The 26497-nt window shown below is 42.2% G+C and overlaps 1 protein-coding gene across 2 annotated transcripts in view; it reads right to left on the bottom strand.

The window, feature by feature from the left end:
• Positions 1–8333: 8333 nt before the first annotated feature.
• LOC311147404 (pleckstrin homology domain-containing family G member 5-like) overlaps positions 8334–26497 on the bottom strand; it is a gene marked incomplete at its 3' end in the record, with an annotated part of 60683 nt that continues 42519 nt past the window's right edge. The window contains exons 10-17 of one of the 2 annotated variants that reach the window (XM_084184103.1): positions 18611–18706; positions 18120–18431; positions 17569–17856; positions 16833–16952; positions 16388–16520; positions 13939–14215; positions 11092–12186; positions 8334–10254 (exon numbers count right to left, since the gene is read on the bottom strand). In XM_084184103.1, the coding sequence (XP_084040229.1) occupies positions 10245–10254; positions 11092–12186; positions 13939–14215; positions 16388–16520; positions 16833–16952; positions 17569–17856; positions 18120–18431; positions 18611–18706 (2331 nt within the window). Of the gene's footprint in view, positions 10255–11087; positions 12187–13938; positions 14216–16387; positions 16521–16832; positions 16953–17568; positions 17857–18119; positions 18432–18610; positions 18707–26497 lie in introns of those variants that run through there. The other variant, XM_084184104.1, reaches the window with a different exon arrangement.

Here is a 26497-nt window from a genome sequence, read left to right as displayed (position 1 = left end):
TTAATCTGACATTTTTTACAGCATGCCTTTTGACATCTGTCACAGGGAGGAGTGTTAACCCTCACATGCCCCAGCTGCTTGGAATGAAACAGAACAACCAGGATGATAATACTGTAAATGTAAAATGGATCTCATCATAGACAATACATCCACAATCCCATGTACAGCATGCAATTACTGCCACCATAACAGTTCTAGGGAGTATCCCAATGTTGAAGAAAAAACAAAGCAAAAGTGGGACAAAAGTGCCATACTTCTTACATACACTAATTTCCGGACAAACCAATTTTGCTGCAACAGTAACATCACATAATCTGACCTGATAACCTGGTTCAAAACCTGTTTCTTTAAACACTTTCCAAGCAATGTCTTTCACCTTTCCGACTATAATTGTGAGGACGTGCACACCACACTGCAGTGTCCAGTGAGAGTACATTCTGTGTACCACACACGTTAGATATTAGGAGGAGCTAATATAGCTGAGGTTGTGTAATTACTTTGTGGTTCAAAACGAAAGCTGCATTTCGATAATTAAAGTCCAGCGTATCAGCGCTAAAGCACAATAAAATTGTTTTAAAATCAAGGATTACAACATGAAATCCCACAGGGCCAGATGTGAGCACGGGAGGGGACACCGCCCACCGACCGACCGGATTCTGGATCAGATTAAGACTAGGGACAATCCCAGAGGGGCCACGCTGCCTTTTCCATGTGGATTAGGGGCTTGTGTGGAATCAACATGCTGTAATCCACCGATTAGCTGATATAATCACCTGTAAATACACCTTGGCCAGCGCACTCTACAGCCAGGACAGGACAGGACAGGACCAGCAATCCCTGGAAGTGTGTGTGTGTGTGTGTGCGAGCGTGCATGCGTGCGTGGGTACGCACTTACGTGCATGCATGTTTCTGCCATGCCTCTGGAAGATCTTCCACACACTTGTGGACTGTGAACATCCCGCTATTCAAAGCTTCCACATGAAAACAAAGTGTCTTGTTATGGGAATATGTGGATGCAGCAGTGAACGTTAACACGTTTCATATGCTGAGGAGTAGTTCTGAGGAAAAGGAAGGAGAGGCCAGTCAGCCAGATGTATATTGTATGATCTCATCATGCATCATGAGTTCATACAGACGTAGGATCTTAATTTGATCATCCTGTTGCAGGATAGCTTTCTTGCAATGCAGGAAATGTAAAACTTGTATTGTATTTGATGTTCGTAATTTCCACTTTGAAATTTCAGACTTGATTTTCCCTTACGAAAAATGTACATAAATTATAATCCACATAATAATTCACATTGACTACTGTTGCAGGATAATTTTCCTGCTGTAGCAAACTGGCTCAAATTAAAATCGTACATTTGTACTGATTCAGCAGGAACTGTCTCTGTAAAGGAGTATAAAAGAAGAAGATCTTGGGTAATAACTAACCCAACACTAGCCTGGTCCCAGATCTGTTTGTGCTTTTGCCTACTCCATTGTCATTGTCAAGCACGACAATTCCACATACAGCAAGGAGTTGGCAAGACAGCAGAAACAGGCAGGCACCCAGGCTAACCCAAAACCCACAAATCCAACACTTTCTTCAACCTATCACACTGTCCAATTCTAGAAAACAGCAACATCAGCCAAACTCTAAAAATACATTTGGAAGCTCTCTGATTGTCATGTTATGCATAATAAGAGGATCCAGAGGTTGTAGTAAATGGTACATCTACCTCATCAGAAGAGGTATTGTGTTATGCACAATAAACTCAACAGAAACTTGTATGTAGAGATGTAAACATAAGGATACACCCATTTTAGTCGTTGCTAAAGAGCATAAACATCTTACTTGTTTTCCCTGGCACTGACATTGGTGAAATACAATGACAAAACACCACAAAGATTCGTAACGCCATCTGCTGGCAGTTTATAAGAAATACATAAATGTGACGTTGATAGATTGTCAAGGACTAGGCTGTGATTGGACTCCATTTCAGACATTTAAGACACAGACCACTCAGTACTGTTCATTAAGAACATGAAAAATCACTTCTCAAAGCTGAAGTCAGTGACTCCTCAAACCATGATACTTTGCTGTTAAACCATTATCCCAGAAACCCTAGACCCACTCCAATTTGCATATCGCCCAAACAGATCCACAGATGATGCAATCTCTATTGCACTCCACACTGCCCTTTCCCACCTGGACAAAAGGAACACCTATGTGAGAATGCTATTCATTGACTACAGCTCAGCGTTCAACACCATAGTGCCCTCAAAGCTCATCACTAAGCTAAGGACCCTGGGACTAAACACCTGCCTCTGCAACTGGATCCTGGATTTCCTGACGGGCCGCCCCCAGGTGGTAAGGGTAGGTAACAACACATCTGCCACTGACCCTCAACACGGAGGCCCCTCAGGGGTGCGTGCTCGGTCCCTCCTGTACTCCCTGTTCACCCATGACTGCATGGCCAGGCACGACTCCAACACCATCATTAAGTTTGCAGACGACACAACAGTGATAGGCCTGATCACCGACAACGATGAGACAGCCATAGGGAGGAGGTCAGAGACCTGGCCATGTGGTGCCAGGATAACAACATTTCCCTCAATGTGATCAAGAGAAAGGAGATGATTGTGGACTACAGGAAAAAGAAGAGGACAGAGCACGCCATTCTCATCGACGGACTGTAGTGGAGCAGGTTGAGAGCTTCAAGTTCCTTGGTGTCCACATCACCAACAAACTATCATGGTCCAAACACACCAAGACAGTCGTGAAGAGGGCATGACAAAGCCTACTCCCCCTCAGGAGACTGAAAAGATTTGGCATGGGTCCTCAGATCCTCAAGAAATCCTACAGCTGCACCATCGAGAGCATCCTGACTGGTTGCATCACTGCCTGGTATGGCAACTGCTCTGCCTCCGACCGCAAGGCACTTCCTGCAATTCAGGACCTCTATACCAGGCGGTGTCAGAGGAAGGCCCTAAAAATGGTCAAACTCATGCCACCCTAGTCATAGACTGTTCTTTCTGCTACCACACGGCATGTGGTACCGGAGCGCCAAGTCTAGGTCCAAAAGGCTTCTTAACAGCTTCTACCCCCAAGCCATAAGACTCCTGAACAGCTAATCAAATGGCTACCTGGACTATTTGCATTGTTCCCCCACCCCCTCTTTTACGCTGCTGCTACTCTCTGTTTATTATCTATGCATAGTCACTTTAACTCTACCCACATACATATTACCTCAATTACCTCGACTAACCTGTGCCCCCGCACATTGACTCTGTACCAGTACCCCCTGTATATAGCCTCGCTACTGTTATTTTACTGCTGCTCTTTAATTATTTGTTATTTTAATTTTTTACTTATCTATTTTTTACTTAACGCTTATTTTTCTTAAAACTGCATTGTTGGTTAAGGGCTTGTAAGTAAGCATTTCACTGTTGTATTTGGCGCATGTGACAAATAAAATGTGATTTGATTTGATTCACCCAAATTACAAAATGACATTGCTTTCCTTAAAAATTACATTAAAGTCATGGGACCGATATTAGCATTTTCGCGCATCATGTTCAAAACATCTAAGTGACTTTGTTGAGCTTCACAATCATTTTTTAGATATTTTCAGATGATTTGGACATGCTCGAAAAATGCTAATATCGGTCCCATGACTTGAATGGGATTTGTGGCACAAATGCTAAAACGTTAGCATGTGGAAACTGTGCCAGGGAAACTAAACCAAAGCATGGATTGCTGTCACACCTTGCCCATAGACTGCTTACAGGGTAAGGAAACCAATGCCATTTTGTAATTTGGGGGAACTATCTCTTTAAAAATGACAATTTAGAACGTGATATCCATTGTGTACTCCACTACACACACCATGTACACACTATGTACTCCAATACAAAATGTTTGATGATAGCCTGTTCACCCCGCTACCATCTATACTGAAAAATATGAATGCAAAATGTAAAGTGTTGGTCTCATGTTTCATGAGGTGAAATAAAAGATCCCAGAAATGTTCCATAAGCATTTCTCCTTTGCAAAAATAATCCATCCACCTGACAGGTGTGGCATATCAAGAAGTTGATTAAACAGCATGATCATTACACAGGTGCACCTTGTGCTGGGGACAATTGCATTTTATCAATGGCAATTTGAATGCAGAGAGATACCGTGACGAGATCCTAAGGCCCAATGTTGTGCCATTCATCCGCAGCCATCCCCTCATGTTTCAGCATGACAATGCACTGCCCCATATCGCAAGGATCTATACACAATTCCTGGAAGCTGAAAATGTCCCAGTTCTTCCATGGCCTGCATACTCACCAGACATGTCACCCATTGAGCATGTATGGGATGCTCTGGATTGATGTGTATGACAGCGTGTTCCAGTTCCCGCCAACATAGCAACTTGGCACAGCCATTGAAGAGGAGTGGGACAACATTCCACAGGCCACAATCAACAGCCTGATCAACTCTATGCGAAGGATACAGTTGAAGTCGGAAGTTTACATTCACTTAGGTTGGAGTCATTAAAACTTGTTTTTCAACCACTCCACAAATGTCTTGTTAACAAACTATAGTTTTGGCAAGTCGGTTAGGACATCTACTTTGTGCATGACACAAGTAATTTTTCCAACAATTGTTTACAGACAGATTATTTCACTGTATAACAATTCCAGTGGGTCAGAAGTTTACATACACTAAGTTGACTGTGCCTTTAAACAGCTTAGAAAATTCCAGAAAATTATGTCATGGCTTTAGAAGCTTCTGATAGGCTAATTTACATCATTTGAGTCAATTGGAGGTGTACCTGTGGATGTATTTCAAGGCCTACCTTCAAACTCAGTGCCTCTTTGCTTGACATCATGGGAAAATCAAAAGAAATCAGCGAAGACCTCCGAAAAAATTTTTTAGACCTCCACAAGTCTGGTTCATCCTTGGGAGCAATTTCCAAACTCCTGAAGGTACCACGTTCATCTGTACAAACAATAGTACGCAAGTATAAACACCATGGGACCACACAGCCGTCATACCGCTCAGGAAGGAGACGCGTTCTGTCTCCTAGAGATGAACGTACTTTGGTGCGAAAACTGCAAATCAATCCCAGAACAACAACAAAGGACCTTGTGAAGATGCTGGAGGAAACAGGTACAAAAGTATCTATATCCACAGTAAAACAAGTCCTAAATCGACATAACCTGAAAGGCCGCTCAGCAAGGAAGAAGCCACTGCTCCAAAACCGCCATAAAAAAGCCAGACTATGGTTTGCAACTGCACATGGGGACAAAGATCTTACTTTTTGGAGAAATGTCCTCTGGTCTGATGAAACAAAAATAGAGCTGTTTGGCCATAATGACCATCGTTATGTTTGGAGGAAAAAGGGGGTGCTTGCAAGCTGAAGAACACCATCCCAACCGTGAAGCACAGGGGTGGCAGCATCATGCTGTGGGTGTGCTTTGCTGCAAGAGGGACTGGTGCACTTCACAAAATAGATGGCATCATGAGGAAGGAAAATTATGTGGATATATTGAAGCAACATCTCAAGACATCAGTCAGGAAGTTAAAGCTTGGTCGCAAATGGGTCTTCCAAATGGACAATGACCCCAAGCATACTTCCACAGTTGTGGCAAAATGGCTTAAGGACAACAAAGTCAAGGTATTGGAGTGGCCGTCACAAAGCCCTGACCTCAATCCTATAGAAAATTTGTGGGCAGAACTGAAAAAGCGTGTGCGAGCAAGGAGGCCTACAAACCTGACTCAGTTACATCAGCTCTGTCAGGAGGAATGGGCCAAAATTCACCCAACTTATTGTGGGAAGCTTGTGGAAGGCTACCCAAAACGTTTGACCCAAGTTAAACAATTTAAAGGCAATGCTACCAAATACTAATTGAGTGTATGTAAACTTCTGACCCACTGGGAATGTGATGAAATAAATAAAAGCTGAAATAAATCACTCTTACTATTATTCTGACATTTCACATTCTTAAAATAAAGTGGTGATCCTAACTGACCTAAGACAGGGAATTTTTACTAGGATTAAATGTCAGGAATTGTGAAAAACTGAGTTTAAATGTATTTGGCTAAGGTGTATGTAAACTTCCGACTTCAACTGTATGTGTCGCGCTGCATGAGGCAAATAGAGGTCACACCAGACACTGACAGGTTTTCTGATCCACGCCCCCGCTTTTTTTGTAAGGTACAGTATCTGTGACCAACATATGCATATCTGTATTCACAGTCGTGAAATCCATAGATTAGGGCCTAATTAATGCATTTCAATTGACTTATTTCCTTATATGAACTGTAACTCAGTAAAACCTTAGAAATTGTTGCATGTTGCGTTTATATTTTTGTTCAGGGTAGAAGGCGGAGACAGTACAGGTGCATCAAAGCTGGGACCGAGAGACAGCTTCTATCTCCAGGTCATCAGACTGTTAAATAGTCACTACTAGCTGGCCTGCGCCAGGACGCTGCCCTAAACTTAGTCACTGTTACTAGCCGGCTACCACCCGGTACTTTACCCTGCACCTTAGAGACTGCTGCCCTATTGTACCTTCAGAAAGTATTCATACCCCTTGACTCATTCCATATTTTGTTGTGCTAGTCTGGATTCAAAATGGCTTAAATATATTTATCTCACCCATCTACACACAACACCCCATAATGTCAAAGTGAAAACATGTATTTTGATTTTTTTTTCTTTTTTTCTTGAAAATGAAATATATAAATATCTAATTTACAGAAGTATTCCCACCGAGTCAATACTTTGTAGAAGCACCTTTGGCGGCGATTACAGATGTGACTCTTTTTGGGTAAGTCTTTAAGAGCTCTGCACACCTGGATTGTACAATATTTACACATTATTCTTTTTTTAATTCTTCAAGTTCTGTCAAGTTGATGGTTGATCATTGCTAGACAGCTATTTTCAAGTCTTGCCATAGATTTTCAAGCCAATTTAAGTAAAAACTGTAACTAGGCCACTCAGGAACATTCAATGTAATCTTGGTAAGCAACTCCAGTGTATATTTGGCCTTGTGTTCTAGGTTACTGTCCTGTTGAAAGGTGAATCCATCTCCCACTGTCTCTTAGAAAGCAGACTGAACCAGGTTTTCCTCTAGGATTTTGCCTGTGCTTATAGCTGTATTCCATTTCTTTTTATCCTAAAAAACTCCCTAGTCCTTGCTGATGACAAGCATACCCATAACATGATGTAACCACCACAATGCTTGAAAATATGAAGAGTGGTACTTAGTGATGTGTTGAGTTTGCCCCAAACATAACGCTTTGTATTCAGGACAAAAAGGCTTCCTTTTCACTCTGTCATTTAGGTTAGTATTGTGGAGCAAGTACAATGTTGTTGATCCATCCTCAGTTCTCAAATCACAACCATTAAACTCTGTAACCGTTTTAAAATCACCTTTGGCCTCATGGTGAAATCCCTGAGCAGTTTCCTTCCTCTCCGGCAACTAAGTTAGGAAGGACATCTGTATATTTGTAGTGACTGGGTGTATTGATACACCATCCAAAGTGTAGTTAATAACTTCACCATGCTCAAAGGGATATTTAGCATCTTCTTTTCTATTTTTACACATCTACCCTGGTCTTTGTGGTTGAATCTGTGCTTGAAATTAACTACTCAATTGAGGGACCTTACAGATAATTGTATGTGTGGGCTACAGAAATGGGGTAGTCATACACAAATAATGTTAAACACTATTACTTAACACAGAATGAGTCCATGCAACTTAAGATTTGTTAAGAACTTTTTACTCCCGAACTTATTTAGTGTTACCATAACAAATGGGTTGAATACTTGACTCAAGACATTCCAGCTTTAAACATTTAATAAAAAAATAAAATCTACAAACAAAATTCCACTGACATTATGGGGTATTGTGTGTAGATCAGTGACACAAAATCTCAATTTAATACATTTTACATTCAGGCTGTAACAACATGTGGAAAAAGTAAAGGGGTGTTTGTACTTTCTGAAGGCACTGTGCATAGTCATGGAACACTGTTCATTTTAATAATGTTTACATACTGTTTTACCCACTTCATTTGTATATAACGTATTCTAGCCAAGGCTCATCCTATTTAACTACTGCTGTACACACCTTTTCTATTCATATACTGTCCATAATGTCTATACACACCATTATATACTTATATATTTATTCTGGACTCTGACATTGCTCGTTCTGATATTTCTTCATTCCTGTATTTTTTGGATTTGTGTTTATTGTTTTGTATTACTGCACTGTTGGAGATAGAAAGATAAGCATTTCGCTGCACATGCAACATCTGCAAAATATGTGTACGTGACCAATAAAATGTGATTTGATGATAATTTTTTATTTGGTAAGACACTTAAGAGACATACCTGAAAGGGAAAACAAATGGTTTTGGTTTATTGCAGATTCATCATTCCTGATATGAAAAACAAAAAACTAAATATGAAAAACTACACAGACAAAATGTACAAGTTATAAAATCAAACAATATAAACAATATTTTATATATAAAACATAGCAAGCTTAATAAATATTACAAATAAACAAAACCTAGAAGTAAACAAATGTTAAACTATTTGGTTTGGGAAACATTTGACAAGGCGGGTTTTTAGATAACTCATTAAATCATCAATAAGAATGTCAGTTAGACCATGTTAGTCTACTATGGTGGTCAATGCTCCCACCAAATCACTTTTCCTATTAGTGTGGACAGAAAACCATTTAAAGAAAACAACTGATTCACAAATAATATGCAACCCCAAACCATTGTTTTCAGTTTCTTAGTTACTGTACATTAAATAAACACAAAATATGCAATGTCTCAAAAGGTGCTCCAAGCTCATCATGACATGGAATCCTTTTTAGTGTAGACTGATCTTTTACAATCACCATATTCTACCTGGTGCACTTGTGTGCTTTTATTTGTTCTATGTAGCCTGCAGGTTGTGAGTACATGCTTACATCGTTCTACATTAGAGTGCAGTAATGTTTCCTTAAAACAACTCCATTCCACCCAATAACCTAGGGTTCATCTGAGAATGGAAAACCAGATCATCATCTTCTCATAGTTAAATCATACCACCACTATTCATTGAACAAATGGCTGCAGCATCCCAGTAGAAAATACAAAGCCCATGTCTGCTCTTCTTAAACGCAGCCATTTAAAAAAAGTAATAGTTGTCTGTGTACATTTGAAAACACAAAGCAGTTGATAACATAATACATTATGTTGTTTGAACACTTGAAGGTAAACCTTTAGTTTGAAATCTACTGGCTTGTCAGGTATTTACATCTTTGGGTATGTTGGTATTACTCACAGAGGATGGAAATCTTTTTGGTTCAGTCAGGAGTTTAGAACAATGTATTATTCAAACACAGACACACCCATAACACACACACACAACAAATTCAAAGTGTGCACTGTGAATGTAAAGTCATCCCCTTTGTGATTCTTCTATTTAACACAAAGATACCATTGTGCAACATGTATTGTTTTGTTTTATCAAAGCGAACCAGGACTAGTACAAATACCATGACATCCTAAGTGCTGCAATTCATCAACCACATTCTAGAGAGCAGGTATTTTCCACCACATTCTAGAGAGCAGGTATTTTCCACCACATTCTAGAGAGCAGGTATTTTCCACCACATTCTAGAGAGCAGGTATTTTCCACCACATTCTAGAGAGTAGGTATTTTCCACCACATTCTAGAGAGCAGGTATTTTCGGGCACTGTGCTCCTTTTTTTTTTTTTCATTACTTAAGAGTTAAGAGTGTTTGGGCCACCCAAGCATTTCCTACATCTTCTCTGATCCAGTCCGGTTCATTGCAGAGTGAACCAGGTAGATCTATGCCTGGACGACCCCTCTTTCAGTCTCTTTTTATTGGGTAGGCCGTTACCCCACACCAGTAACTGTCCAGTCCACCCAAAGGTCCCAGCCTCGGCTCCCCTCAACGCTACGTCCGTCCGTTACAAAGTGCAAGCAGTTAAATGTCTCTCTGCCTTTATCCTCGCATCCCACACAATATACTGAAACAATAAAGAACATTATTATTGTCAGATTGCAAAACCGTGCAGCAGACACTGTCCAACAGGCAATGTAAAGGGAAAAGGCATCTTGAGAGAGTGCATTTGTGTCAAGGAATTCAGTCCCCTCCATGCAGACACCACAGAGTGTGGTTCCTCTTCGTGGTCAGGTTGCCACTAGTTGGTTGGTTATCTGCCAGAGTAGTTACACCTCCCTAGAAACACAAAACACACGACAGAGATTGATTACCACAAGGCCTTCGATATTGAACACAGTAAAAAGGATGAAAGATCAAATTAACTTTTATTAGCCGCGTAAATAGATTAGCAAGTGTTATAGCGGGTGCAGCGAAATGCTTATGTTACTAGCTCCTAACAATGCAGTACAATACAGACAGTATCCTAAACACAACTTTTAATTCTAACTTTGGCTCAAAAAGTTCCTCTGGTGGTTGTAATTTGGTAGTGATTTTAGCGTGAATAATCATACCTTGAATTGTGTTAACTTGGCAGAGACATCAGATAATCAAATCCTGTAGCCCTACATTTAGAATGACACATGGAAGCAGCGCACTACGCTTTACGACGGGCAGCAGGTTCAGTACACATCACTGCATTCTGTATCAGAAAGTAGGCTGGCCCTCTTTGAAGTCATGTAGATTGATGCGTTGCTCTCTTTTTGTTTATAAAGCTCTTTTACAAAAACTCCCTCTGTACCTAACATCATTACCTTTAGATGTACGAGTTACCATACCCGGCCTCAGGGATGGCTAACTCTGAAAGTTAGGGAAATCAGCTTTAAAAATGTGATGATTTGGTGCCACTAGAGCATTTCAGATGGCTGATTGAGGACCTTTTTAATGACGAATGTGTTTGTTTTCTATCGTTGTGTTTTGTATCTCTCTTGCATTTCATATTGTATTGATGTGTATATTTTTTTAAATTACAGGGCTCATCTGTGAAAGACTCCTTGTTAAAATAAAGGTTAAATAGAAAAGAGCACATACAGGTGTATAGAGATGATAGCCAGCATAAAATGAGCTGTGACTTACGATGCGGTGAGCGTAGAGTTGAGCACTAAGGTGGTGCGAATCCTATAGAGCTGGGCTAGGGTGAGCTTCTTGTGCTGCTGGGCCGGGGACTTCCTGCTTTCGGCCAATGACTGCTCCTCTGGGCCACCGGTTGTCAACGACTTACTGCACTTCCCTCCCTGTCCTCCAGATGGCGCCACCGCCAAGCCACTGCTCCTGCTGCCTTCGCAGGCCTCAGCTGCAGCCAGAGCCCTCTGGCGGGCCTCCGCCCTCCTCAGGGTGTCACATAGCTTACTAGAGGGCATGCTCATGGTGAGGAAGTCCTCATCATCAGTCTGTTCTGAGTCTAGGTCAATCTGAAACAGCCCTGTGAGGTCACGGGCTCGGCCAAGTTCTGATAAGCTCTTACTGTGGGCCAGGCATTCCGCCCGTTCTCGCCTGCGTTCTGATTGGTCCTGGGCTGTAGGGCTGCGGGTGTCTATCTGGGAGACAGGGGCGTTGTCGTGGAAAAGCTGTAGGAGGTTGTCCTCTGAGCGGGACTTGATGTTTAGGCTCTGGAGGCAGTGGAGGCGGGCCGTCACTGGGGGGCGTCGCCGAAGCTTCAGAGACTGAACTACTGACAGCTGGGAACAAACAGAGGTTGAATCCTCCTCCTCTCCTCCTTCCTCCTCCTCTACCAGTTCCATTTCCACCTTCTTGTCCAACTTCACTCCCACCACGTGGCCCTCCATCTCTCCCTCCTCTTCAGTCTCCTCTCCCTCGCTCTGGCCTGGTCGTGTCTGCAGGTCCAGCTCTCTCAGTAGGGACTCTGGGGAGAGCGTTCCATAGGCACTGTCAATTGACAGAGAGCGACACTGCGGCTCCAGCTCACCCTCCCCTCCCTCCAGACCCCCCTCATTCTCTGGCTCAGGGTCCCGGTCGGGGTGGTTGTCCTGGGGGCTAGCAGTGTGGCAGTGCATGGGCTCAGGCCCAGTAGGTGTTGTAACTATGCCTGAGTCTGGGCTTTTCTCTAAGGGTCCCCCTGGGTCTGTGTGTGGGGCGGAGGGGTCTGGCTGCTCTCCTGAGTCTTCTCCTATGTCCATGACTGACAGGGTCTCTGTGGAGCCGTCCGAATGCCTGGAAGAGAAAAAGAAAAGGTTAGAATGATGAAAATGATTATAATAACTTATAACACTAACAATAATGTATAACATTTACATCAAATCATCTCTGCAGAGAACTGATCGCCATCCACACAGTGTCCTTATAGTAGTGCTTCACTCTTCTGTAGCTACAGTGAGGGAAAAAAGTATTTGATCCCCTGCTGATTTTGTACGTTTGCCCACTGACAAAGAAATGATCAGTCTATAATTTTAATGGTAGGTTTATTTTAACAGTGAGAGACAGAATAACAACAACAAAAATCCAGAGAAACGCATGTCAAAAATTTTATAAATTGATTTGCATTTTAATGAGGGGAAATAAGTATTTGACCCCCTCTCAATCAGAAAAATTTCTGGCTCCCAGGTGTCTTTTATACAGGTAACGAGCTGAGATTAGGAGCACACTCTTAAAGGGAGTGCTCCTAATCTCAGTTTGTTACCTGTATAAAAGACACCTGTCCACAGAAGCAATCAATCAATAAGATTACAAACTCTCCACCATGGGCAAGACCAAAGAGCTCTCCAAGGATGTCAGGGACAATATTGTAGACCTACACAAGGCTGGAAGTGGCTACAAGACCATCGCCAAGCAGCTTGGTGAGAAGGTGACAACAGTTGGTGCGATTATTCGCAAATGGAAGAAACACAAAATAACTGTCAATCTCCCTCGGCCTGGGGCTCCATGCAAGATCTCACCTCGTGGAGTTGCAATGATCATGAGAACGGTTAGGAATCAGCCCAGAACTACACGGGAGGATCTTGTCAATGATCTTAAGGCAGCTGGGACCATAGTCAAGAAGAAAACAATTGGTAACACACTACGCCGTGAAGGACTGAAATCCTGCAGCGCCCGCAAGGTCCCCCTGCTCAAGAAAGCACATATACAGGCCCGTCTGAAGTTTGCCAATGAACATCTGAATGATTCAGAGAAGAACTGGGTGAAAGTGTTGTGGTCAGATGAGACCAAAATCAAGCTCTTTGGCATCAACTCAACTCGCCGTGTTTGGAGGAGGAGGAATGCTGCCTATGACCCCAAGAACACCATCCCCACCGTCAAACATGGAGGTGGAAACATTATGCTCTGGGGGTGTTTTTCTGCTAAGGGGACAGGACAACTTCACCGCATCAAAGGGACGATGGACGGGGCCATGTACCGTCAAACCTTCCCTCAGCCAGAGCATTGAAAATAGGTCGTGGATGGGTATTCCAGCATGACAATGACCCAAAACACACAGCCAAGACAACAAAGGAGTGGCTTAAGAAGAAGCACATTAAGGTCCTGGAGTGGCCTAGCCTTAATCCCATAGAAAATCTGTGGAGGGAGCTGAAGGTTCGAGTTGCCAAACGTCAGCCTCGAAACCTTAATGACTTGGAGAAGATCTGCAAAGAGGAGTGGGACAAAATTCCTCCTGAGATGTGTGCAAACCTGGTGGCCAACTACAAGAAACGTGTGACCTGCCAACAAGGGTTTTGCCACCAAGTACTAAGTCATGTTTTGCAGAGGGGTCAAATACTTATTTCCCTCATTAAAATGCAAATCAATTTATAACATTTTTGACATGCGTTTTTCTGGATTTCTTTGTTGTTATTCTGTCTCTCACTGTTCAAATAAACCTACCATTAAAATTATAGACTGATCATGTCTTTGTCAGTGGGCAAACGTACAAAATCAGCAGGGGATCAAATACTTTTTCCCTCACTGTAAGTAGTGTGTTTGGGTTTGTACCTTGGTCCCTGCTGGTCTTTGTGCCTCGTGCCGGGAGAGCTGGCGGTGGAGTTGCTGCTCTCGTCTACCTCCTCCTCTTCCTCCTCCTCTCCATGTAGCCGGTGCTGTAGGGTGACCTGTTGCCTGAGAACCTCCTCAGTCCGCAGTCTCAGGAGCTGGTTCTGGATGTTGCAGATGGCATCTACCCAGCTCCGCCCCTGGGTGGCGCTGTTGGCCTGGAATGTGTAGGCTGCCACTGCACTCTTGAACTCATTGAGGTAGATGAGAATGAAGGAGCCTATAGGAAGAGAGAACAGAGAATCAAAATGATATTTTATTGAGTAAATAGAGTTAGTTTGGGTTGAATTTCAGGTGTTCAAATCTTTCAGATAGTTTGAGCGTTTTCTTGAGTCTGCCTGGAGTGGTAGGGATGGGTATGAGTAATGGAGAACTTGAACGGAACGTCAAAGCTCGATCTTTAACTAGAGATAAAAATATATATAAAAAATAAATACTGTAAAACGATTTGGTGGAAAGTGCTTTGTGGCTGCCTGAACGGGCAAGTGAAATGTTGTCTTGAAGAAAATGTTAATTTGCCATGACTGTAGCGTTCCATTTGCACATCTGCATTTGCGGGACACAACAAAAAAGAAACCAACCCAAGCATCACACAGATCTTCTCCCCAAATTCCCTTTCCCCTCCTTGTCTCATTCACTCAATTGCCTTCCGACCGCTCCCTACACACACGCATGCTGAGTGCGCACACAAGCTCCCGTTAGGCCTACAGAAATAAATGCCTTAAAAACATATCTAACTAATGGGACTAACAAGCTACAATCCCAGTGGTGACCCACCTGCTTTGAGCCCCACCTGTTCAGCAAATAAATTAACAAAATATTTTTGTGGCCTGTTTTGCATGTTATTTTGGTATTAATACGTGTCACAAACAATTAAACCGTTTGCAAACAATGTAAACAAAAAAATCAAGTTAATAAAGCAACATACAAACATGGTCTCTTTTTTGCTTTCTTGAGTAAGGCAGCTCCAAAATGCAGGTGTTTCAGCCTAGCTCAGTGCTTTCTGTGGTGGTGGGCAGCCAGCAGAAAATACAGAGTGTAGAGGTTGGTAATGTTCTCTAGTTGCGCCGTGATTGGCTCAGTTTTCTGTCACTCATGGGGACACTACGTCGACACAAAATCTACAGGGAGAGGCACTGTTTGTCACCGTTATAGTGCAATTAATGTATTGTTTAGTGTTGTGGCTTTGCTCTCATGCATTTAAAAAATAAATAAAAATGAGTTTGCTCCACCAAGATTTACATGCTAAAATCGCCACTGTACATTCCTTGCCAAATGACAACAGTTTTATCACAAATTCTAAATGGACTGGTTGATTTAAGTAGGGAAATATGTGTTCCAACAACGAACTGCAGTTTTGGAGTAATTGCGTCCCGTCTATTTTCCACTTAGGCTAATTTGCGAACTGCTAGTGCCATTTAGAATAGATTATCCTAGGATATAGCCCCCTAAACATAAACAGGTTCCACACTGAAAATACAAAAAAACATTAGCTTGATAAAGACAAAAAGCATATTTTCAGCAAAATCATTAAGCATATGCCTACTAACCAAACAGATGTCATGGCCGTAATTCATCACCACACAGTGTTCAATGTGAAATTGTTAATCCATTTAGAAAATTCCAAAGAATAGGCAGAATAAACTCAATTGAACGTCTGTATATCGAAAAGAACACAGATGTTGGTTTGTAACCCTGAAATGTTTTTCTTTCAACTCGCCAAATTGAGCCCATTTTTTAAGAATAACTGTTCCTGACTCGAGATGTGCATCACTTCAGACTGGAAACTGTTTTCATTTAATTCTGCTATATTACATCATCTTTTTTTAAACTATAAAATAGGTGTCTTGACTGTGATAAGGGCTCGGGAAATAAGAGCGTCTTGTCGGCTAAATTAACATAACAAGGCTATGCCATTGCAGTCATAAGCTTCTACAAGCACCACTGCTGAGGTTACTGGCCTTTTGAAAACTCTGTTCCATAATATAACCAATTTATATTATGGTTTCAATAAATTCATCTTAAATGGCAATTGCTTTTTTTTATGACTGAATATATATGGGGCAATTTAGCAATTAGGATTTGTTATCTGTAATGGTTATGATAAATGAGGCATTGTTGCACACTGTTGGAATTGGCCTATAGATAAATGCGCACATATTTTTCTCCAGTTCTAAAAATAGATTTTTTCCCCAAATCATGCGAGTACTTGAACAGTCAAAAAAATTATAATGCAGATCCCTACCAGATGGGTAGAATTTGAACTTTTAGGACTTTTCCATTGGTTACATTGCCCCAGACATGCTTAATCAAGCACAGCTGAAGTATTTGAAAGAAAACAAATACTTTGAATAGAGGTCTGGTTCAAATGTAGTTGACTGCTGGCACTCACCAGGGTCCTTGAGTTCCTTGCAGACAACATTGTGGATGAGGAGGGGCTGTCTGATCACCTTGACCTTCTCAACCCTCTTCACTGGCTTGGTGATGAGCAGCAGGTCCGTGAAGAGGAAGCAGTACACGTCCATCTGAGGGACGGACAGATGGGCAAATACTTCCAGGTCAATCGTCATTCATTCATTCATTCAGTCATTCATACGATCATACAATAACTAGGCTAAATCAAATAGGTAAATATCATGAAAATAATTTGCTCCCAAATCACCCTGGTCAATTTGAAATATTCTACCACACGTCAAAATACAGTGTTGGGTAGTTCTCAGCCTGCAACAGTTATAATGATTTAAAAGCACTTATAAGCAGTTATGATGCATTAAAAGCAGTTATATTAAGTTATAATGTGTTAAAAGCAATTATAAGCAGCCCAGCCAGTCTCTTACCCTGCTGTCTTTGCCCTCCTTCATGCGCAGTGCCCCCTCTAGATGGAGCTGTCTGGTCTCCTCTAGTGATGTGCCTCTCATAGGAGCCATCAGGTCAAAGCAGTTAAACTCACGCAGGATCTGAGGAGAGAGAGAAGACGGGTTATACACCAAGCAGAAATACAAGCCTCTTGTAGCAAATTGCAGCATAATTTCAACCCGGAATAAAAATCACATTCAATAGAGATTCTCAATTGAACATGCTTTTAGTCTAGCAGTAGACTTGCAGCATTATCTGTCGCAGCCTGCCGTGACCGGGAGACCAATGGGGCGGCGCACAATTGGCCCAGCGTCGTCCAGGGTAGGGGAGGGTTTGCCCGGCAGGGATGTTCTTGTCCCATCGCGCACGAGCGACTCCTGTGGCGGGCGGGGCGCAGCGCACGCTGACTTGGTCGCCAGGTGTACAGTGTTTCCTCCGACACATTGGTGCGGCTGGCTTCCGGGTTAAGCGGACACTGTGTCAAGAAGCAGTGCGGCTCGGTTGGGTTGTGTTTCGGAGGACGCACGACTCTCGGCCTTCGCCTCGCCCGTGTCTGTACGGGAGTTGCAGCGATGGGACAAGATTGTAACTACCAATTGGATACCACGAAATTGGGAAGAAAAATGGGGGTAAAATAACAACAACAAAAAAAGAACAAAAAAAAAGACTTGCAGCATTATACTGAGGAAACCATCCCTGAGTATGGTGTGTGCTCACCTTCTCCACCTCCTCGCTGCTCCCCTCCACTGCTTCGTATGAGTCGATGCGTCCAGAGATGGTGGCTAGCTTCTGCTGTTCCTCCCGTTGACGCATCTGAGAGTCCACACTGTTGATGAAGCCCTCTACACACGCCACCATGCTGCTGACGGCGTCGCGGGACGATGAGTCGTCAGTCTTCTTGAGGACAGCCTTCAGCAGTAGGGGGTACTTGGTGAGTCTCTGGTGGGGCTTGGCCAGCATGTCAGCCAGCTTCAGACGGTTACACTGCTTATGAGTCTCAGCCCACTATGCAGAGAAACAAAGAGAGAGATAGACACACCAGGCATCAGATCATGAGTTGAAGCTTAAAGAGATTGTGGCTAGGAACTTACTAAACAATACTGAAAAGTGCCATGTAGAATATACTAGTGGTGTTTGATATTGGTTGACTGTGCTGTGTTAGTGAGATACATGTTGAGAGGAGTAAATAGTATTTGGTGGGCAGTTGTTTAACTCTACACTGTCACTATAAACAGAGAGAAAGGGAAGACAGACAGACTACAACTCACCGTGACGTAGATCCTGAAGAGCTCGTTGTCCCTGTGTAGTGATCTCATATACTCCAGGCTGGCCTCCTCCTCCATGCAGTAACGGATGTAGGGCTTGAACCGGGAGCCAAAGGTCCTGAAGCCATGGTGGAGGTCAACAGGGTTGAGGAGGGTCCTGGCCTGCCGAGCAATCTCCAGGGCGGGCAGCATCACTTGGTTCCACATGGCAGCGTGCAGACGCACAATGTCCTGGATGTTACTGAAGAGACGCGTTGGCTCCACCTCTGTCAGCAGACCACTCTCCTGCAGGTTCAACAGCCCACACAGGAACAACTACAGGAAGAAAGGAGGAAAGTTGTCAGTATGGGACATCTAAATACAGCACTAACAAATAGGAAATCTTATTGAGATTCATTCAAGTAATTACTTTGGACCTGATGTAAGGTTACAGTGTTTCTTACAATAAATATGTAGAGTGGGAATATGGTCATTCTTGTCTAAAGTGTACTTACATCAGTGATGACTCGTAGTTTCTTGATGTAGGTGGCCTCAGTGTGCAGAAGCTCCCAGATAGCCTCCTGCTGTTGGAACTGGCGTCTGGTCAACGTCTGCCAACACACAGAAACACACACACATTAGATATGTTCGTGAACCAGGGTTGACGTCAATTCAATTTAAATTCAGAAAATAAACCCAAATCCAAATGTCCCTAATTGAAAAGCATTGGAATTATGATTATGATTATTTTTTTTAATGGGGGGAGGGGGGGATATATCAGCTTTAATATTGCATATAATGTTCATTTTTAAACAACACAATAGTAATGTTTTAACTTAGGAAGAGTTCAGAAATCAATATTTGGTGGAATAACCCTGATTTTCAATCACAGTCTTTCACATTGATGTTGGGTGACTTTTTGCCATCCAGCTGGTCCTATTGCAAGAGGATAGTGATGACCACAGCAGTGGTTTTTATACTTTTCCTCGTTAAATAAGATTTGATTCATGTGATCACCTAATCAGTACCTAATTCAGTAGAATGAGGTGTGCCTGTGTTGGAATTCAACAGACACTGGAATGGAAGTCATACATGTAGAGATGCTGATTTAAGAAAGATTTGCAGTGGTCTCTTAATTTTTTCCACAGCTGTGTGTGTGTGTATATATATATATATATATATATATATATATATATATATATATATATATATATATATATACACACATACATACATACATACACACATACACACACACACACACAGTGAGGGAAAAAAGTATTTCATCCCCTGCTGATTTTGTACGTTTGCCCACTGACAAAGACATGATCAGTCTATAATTTTTATGGTAGGTTTATTTGAACAGTGAGAGACAGAATAACAACAACAAAATCCAAAATAACGCATGTCAAAAATGTTATAAATTGATTTGCATTTTAATGAGGGAAATAAGTATTTGACCCCTCTGCAAAACATGACTTAGTACTTGGTGGCAAAACCCTTGTTGGCAATCACAGAGGTCAGACGTTTCTTGTAGTTGGTCACCAGGTTTGCACACATCTCAGGAGGGATTTTGTCCCACTACTCTTTGCAGATCTTCTCCAAGTCATTAAGGTTTCGAGGCTGATGTTTGGCAACTCGAACCTTCAGCTCCCTCCACAGATTTTCTATGGGATTAAGGTCTGGAGACTGGCTAGGCCACTCCAGGACCTTAATGTGCTTCTTCTTGAGCCACTCCTTTGTTGCCTTGGCCGTGTGTTTTGGGTCATTGTCATGCTGGAATACCCATCCACGACCCATTTTCAATGCCCTGGCTGAAGGAAGGAGGTTCTCACCCAAGATTTGACGGTACATGGCCCTGTCCATCGTCCCTTTGATGCGGTGAAGTTGTCCTGTCCCCTTAGCAGATAAACACCCCCAAAGCATAATGTTTCCACCTCCATGTTTGACGGTGGGGATGGTGTTCTTGGGGTCATAGGCAGCATTCCTCCTCCTCCAAACACGGCGAGTTGAGTTGATGCCAAAGAGCTCGATTTTGGTCTCATCTGACCACAGCCCTTTCACCCAGTTCTCCTCTGAATCATTCAGATGTTCATTGGCAAACTTCAGACGGGCCTGTATATGTGCTTTCTTGAGCAGGGGGACCTTGCGGGCGCTGCAGGATTTTAGTCCTTCACGGCGTAGTGTGTTACCAATTGTTTTCTTGGTGACTATGGTCCCAGCTGCCTTGAGATCATTGACAAGATCCTCCCGTGTAGTTCTGGGCTTATTCCTCACCGTTCTCATGATCATTGCAACTCCACGAGGTGAGATCTTGCATGGAGCCCCAGGCAGAGGGAGATTGACAGGTCTTTTGTGTTTCTTCCATTTGCGAATAATCACACCAACTGTTGTCACCTTCTCACCAAGCTGCTTGGCGATGGTCTTGTAGCCCACTCCAGCCTTGTGTAGGTCTACAATCTTATCCCTGACATCCTTGGAGAGCTCTTTGGTCTTGGCCATGGTGGAGAGTTTGGAATCTGATTGATTGCTTCTGTGGACAGGTGTCTTTTATACAGGTAACAAGATGAGATTAGGAGCACTCCCTTTAAGAGTGTGCTCCTAATCTCAGCTCGTTACCTGTATAAAAAACATCTGGGAGCCAGAAATCTTTCTGATTGAGAGGGGGTCAAATACTTATTTCCCCTCACTAAAATGCAAATCAATTTATAACATTTTTGACATGCATTTTTCTGGATTTTGTTGTTGTTATTCTGTCTCTCACTGTTCAAATAAACCTACCATTAAAATTATAGACTGATAATTTCTTTGTCAGTGGGCAAACGTACAAAATCAGCAGGGGATCAAATACTTTTTTCCCTCACTGTGTGTGTGTGTGTGTGTGTGTGTGTGTGTGTGTGTGTGTGTGTGTGTGTGTGTGTGTATATATATATATACACACACAGTGAGGAAAAAAATTAAGAGACCACTGCAAATGTTTCTTAAATCAGCATCTCTACATGTATGACAGCCATTCCATTCCAGTGTCTGTTGAATTCCAACACAGGCACACCTCATTCTACTGAATTAGGTACTGATTAGGTGATCACCTGAACCAAATCTTATTTAACAACAAAAAGTATGAAAAAAACCACTGCTGTGGTCATCACTATCCTCTTGCAATAGGACCAGCTGGATGGCAAAAAAACAGTGCTAATAGTACCTCAAAAGTAATATTAATCAAAAAATAACTATTGACCATGCCAAAAGTGTTGAAAAGGAACGTTTTGAGTGAGGAAAAGAAGGGTTCAATTCTGGCTTTACTGGCAGAGGGATACAGTGAGCGTCAGGTTGCTTCCAAACTTAAAATTTCAATGACGGCGGTTCATAAGAACAAGTTCAAGCAGCAGACATTGGGGACAACAAAGCTACAGACCGGCAGAGGGCGAAAACGACTCTCTACTGACCGGGATGACCGCAAACTCATTCGAATGTCACTCAACAACCGTAGGATGACATCAAGTGACCTACAAAAAGAATGGCAAACGGCAGCTGGGGTGAAGTGCACGGCGAAGACGGTTCGAAACAGGCTCCTAGGGGCAGGGCTGAAGTCGTGCAAAGCTAGAAAAAAGCCCTTCATCAATGAGAAGCAAAGAAGAGCCAGGCTAAGGTTTGCAAAAGACCATAAGGATTGGACCGTAGAGGACTGGAGTAAGGTCATCTTCTCTGATGAGTCCAATTTTCAGCTTTGGCCAACACCTGGTCGTCTAATGGTTAGATGGAGACCTGGAGAGGCCTACAAGCCACAGTGTCTCGCACCCACTGTGAAATTTGGTGGAGGATCGGTGAAGATCTGGGGGTGCTTCAGCAAGGCTGGAATCGGGCATATTTGTCTTTGTGAAGGACGCATGAATCAAGCCATGTACAAGGTTGTCCTGGAAGAAAACGTGCTTCCTTTTGCTCTGACATTGTTCCCCAACTCTGAGGATTGTTTTTTTCCAGCAGGACAATGCGCCATGCCCACAGCCAGGTCAATCAAGGTGTGGATAGAGGTCCACCAGATCAAGACCCTGTCATGGCCAGACCAATCTCCAGACCTGAACCCCATTGAAAACTTCTGGAATGTGATCAAGAGGAAGATGGATGGTCATAAGCCATCGAAGCCACCGAGCTGCCTGAACCTTTGCGCCAGGAGTGGCATAAAGTCACCCAACATCAATGTGAAAGACTGGTGGAGAGCATGCCAAGACGCATGAAAGCTGTGATTGAAAATCAGGGTTATTCCACCAAATATTGATTTCTGAATTCTTCCTAAGTTAAACCATTAGTATTGTGTTTAAAAATGAACATGAACTTATTTTCTTTGCATTATTCGAGGTCTGACAACACTACATCTTTTTTGTTATTTTGACCAGTTGTCATTTTCTGCAAATAAATGCTCTAAATGACAATATTTTTATTTGGAATTTGGGAGAAATGTTGTCAGTAGTTTATAGAATAAAACGAAAATGTTATTTTTACCCAAACACATACCTATAAATAGTAAAACCAGAGAAACTGATAATTTTGCAGTGGTCTCTTAATTTATTCCAGAGCTGTATGTATATACACACACACACACACACACACACACACACACACACACACACACACACACACACACACACACACACACACACACAGTGGGGAAAAAAGTATTTAGTCAGCCACCAATTGTGCAAGTTCTCCCACTTAAAAAGATGAGAGAGGCCTGTAATTTTCATCATAGGTACACGTCAACTATGACAGACAAATTGAGAAAAAAAATTCCAGAAAATCACATTGTAGGATTTTTTATGAATTTATTTGCAAATTATGGTGGAAAATAAGTATTTGGTCACCTACAAACAAGCAAGATTTCTGGCTCTCACAGACCTGTAACTTCTTCTTTAAGAGGCTCCTCTGTCCTCCACTCGTTACCTGTATTAATGGCACCTGTTTGAACTTGTTATCAGTATAAAAGACACCTGTCCACAACCTCAAACAGTCACACTCCAAACTCCACTATGGCCAAGACCAAAGAGCTGTCAAAGGACACCAGAAACAAAATTGTAGACCTGCACCAGGCTGGGAAGACTGAATCTGCAATAGGTAAGCAGCTTGGTTTGAAGAAATCAACTGTGGGAGCAATTATTAGGAAATGGAAGACATACAAGACCACTGATAATCTCCCTCGATCTGGGGCTCCACGCAAGATCTCACCCCGTGGGGTCAAAATGATCACAAGAACGGTGAGCAAAAATCCCAGAACCACACGGGGGGACCTAGTGAATGACCTGCAGAGAGCTGGGACCAAAGTAACAAAGCCTACCATCAGTAACACACTACGCCGCCAGGGACTCAAATCCTGCAGTGCGAGACGTGTCCCCCTGCTTAAGCCAGTACATGTCCAGGCCCGTCTGAAGTTTGCTAGAGTGCATTTGGATGATCAAGAAGAGGATTGGGAGAATGTCATATGGTCAGATGAAACCAAAATAGAACTTTTTGGTAAAAACTCAACTCGTCGTGTTTGGAGGACAAAGAATGCTGAGTTGCATCCAAAGAACACCATACCTACTGTGAAGCATGGGGTGGAAACATCATGCTTTGGGGCTGTTTTTCTGCAAAGGGACCAGGACGACTGATCCGTGTAAAGGAAAGAATGAATGGGGCCATGTATCGTGAGATTTTGAGTGAAAACCTCCTTCCATCAGCAAGGGCATTGAAGATGAAACGTGGCTGGGTCTTTCAGCATGACAATGATCCCAAACACACCGCCCGGGCAACGAAGGAGTGGCTTCGTAAGAAGCATTTCAAGGTCCTGGAGTGGCCTAGCCAGTCTCCAGATCTCAACCCCATAGAAAATCTTTGGAGGGAGTTGAAAGTCCGTGTTGCCCAGCGACAGCCCCAAAACATCACTGCTCTAGAGGAGATCTGCATGGAGGAATGGGCCAAAATACCAGCAACAGTGTGTGAAAATCTTGTGAAGACTTACAGAAAATGGTGGACCTGTGTCATTGCCAACAAAGGGTATATAACAAAGTATTGAGAAACTTTTGTTATTGACCAAATACTTATTTTCCATCATAATTTGCAAATAAATACATTAAAAATCCTACAATGTGATTTTCTGGGTTTTTTTTCTCAATTTGTCTGTCATAGTTGACTTGTACCTATGATGGAAATTACAGCCCTCTCTCATCTTTTTAAGTGGGAGAACTTGCACAATTGGTGGCTGACTAAATACTTTTTTTCCCCACTGTACATACATACACATCCTTTAAAAATATATATTTTCCTTTATTACTTCCCAACCCCACCAACCCTCCCCTATTTTGAGTAAACTAGTGAACAACAACGCTTAGGCCTCTACTTCCAGCTTATACATACTATATATATATTTTATGGACACAATCAATTTTACAATAGTTCTATTTTGTTTGTTTTTACTCCTGAACTTCCTCTACCCCTCAACCTCTCCGATCATTTTCATGATGTCCATCCGGTTTGCTTCTATATGCCATATCTTTCAATCTGTGCGCTTTCACAAAAGTTCTCAACCTACAACCTATATACATTTTACGGACATAGTATGTTTTACATGAGTTATCTAGTTGTTATTAGTCTCAACCTTCTGCTCCATTCAACCCCTCCCATCTATCTCTTAACACCATCCTTATTGGATTTCTAATTGCCATATATTTTTCACCTGTACTGTGATGTTTCACAAAAGTTCCGAACCCTTCTATTCTCATTGTTTCTACAGATTGTAAATTGAAAAATTTTTTTTGTTGCTAAAAGCATTGGAATTTTAGTGTACTTCCTGAATTGATATGGAATTGAAATGGAATTGACCCCAACCCTGATGTGAACACAACACATTCACTTTGCTTAATGAAAACTACAGCTCCCGTCAGCCCAGCATCCCCACATAGTTCTTGACTTGATTTCTCTCATTAATTATTTTTATTTCTCTCTAAAGAAACGGCGCGTTGGGCTCACAAAAACCCCAAACTAAATGGAATTCAAGTAACTGAAACGACATCTGTCAATTAGTTGTTTAACAACCAGGAAAAAGCTACATTTTGATGAATCGCTCAGCACTGTTGCCATGTGTTGTGGCTGTCTATTGGTATGTCTGTACGTACTGTATACTGTCACAGTTTATTATTATTGTTATTGAAAAACAAAACAATAATTTAAACAATAAAAAGAAGTGTGAAATTTGAAATTAAATATGTTTGTTAATATGGGTTATTGTTAATGGGAAAATTGATGGCTACAACAATCAAACTAGTAGTAGTAATTTAAAAGATCAATAAAAAAGAACTGTGGTGCACATCAATGTTATAAACGTATCTTTAGGGCAATAATTCAGTCAATTTAGCGCGATATGTATTTTTGTTCATATCGCCCAGCTCATGAGATCACAGCTTTACTGTTACATGTCTACCCACACACATCAGCGCACACACAAGAGTATGAAAGAATTATACCTTTCTAGATAGCACTTAAACACTGATTAAATTGGTGTGACTGACTAATAATCCCCACAAACCTTGATCCCCAATCACACACTGGTTAAGAGTAACTCACCAGATACAGCAATGGGCCTTTTGACAAGTTTTTGACAAGTCAGCTAGTGATAGACATTATATATGTAATAGGCAGGGTAATAGAAACTTGAAAGTATGACAGAAACGTAATTCCTCTGCCTACCTGTCTATTTGGCCTGATTACCTGAGCCCACCTCTAAAGGTTGAGAGTTGTGCCCGGGAAGAGAGATGGCTGCTATTGATCTGGTAACACATATATTAAATATATACATTAACCTTAATAACAGCTAAATAACAATGGCTGTAAACGTTATCTATCAGCCCTCTGTTACTAGGAAATAATGTGAATGGATGGGCGGGAGATTGTCAGACCGAACCAGGAACTGATTGTGTACAGTTTGACTTGTTATGGAAGTAGTTTGCATTCTTTGAATTTTCAAAAAATGCCAACGTGTGCATTTCAATAATTGTGAGTAGCTACAGGCCACTGCCAAAATAAAGGAAACGTTAACATAAAGTGTCTTAATTGGGCGTTGGGCCACCACGAGCCGCCAGAACAGCTTCAATGTGACTTGGCATATATTCTACAAGTGTCTGGAACTCTGTTGGAGGGATAAAACAACATTATTCCACAAGAAATTCCATCATTTGGGGTTTTGTTGATTGTGGTGGAAAACGCTGACTCAGGTGCATCTCCAGAATCTCCAATATGAGTTCAATTGCGTTGAGATCTGGTGACTGAGACGGCCATGGCATATGGCTTACATCGTTTTTATGCTCATCAAACCATTCAGTGACCACTCGTGCCCTGTGGATGGGGGCATTGTCATCCTATGGGGGCATAGCCAT

This window comes from Coregonus lavaretus (genome assembly GCF_964263955.1).
Source record: "Coregonus lavaretus genome assembly, chromosome: 20".
In the NCBI taxonomy this organism is placed as follows: domain Eukaryota; kingdom Metazoa; phylum Chordata; class Actinopteri; order Salmoniformes; family Salmonidae; genus Coregonus; species Coregonus lavaretus.
This window is presented reverse-complemented; position numbering and strand designations above follow the sequence as displayed.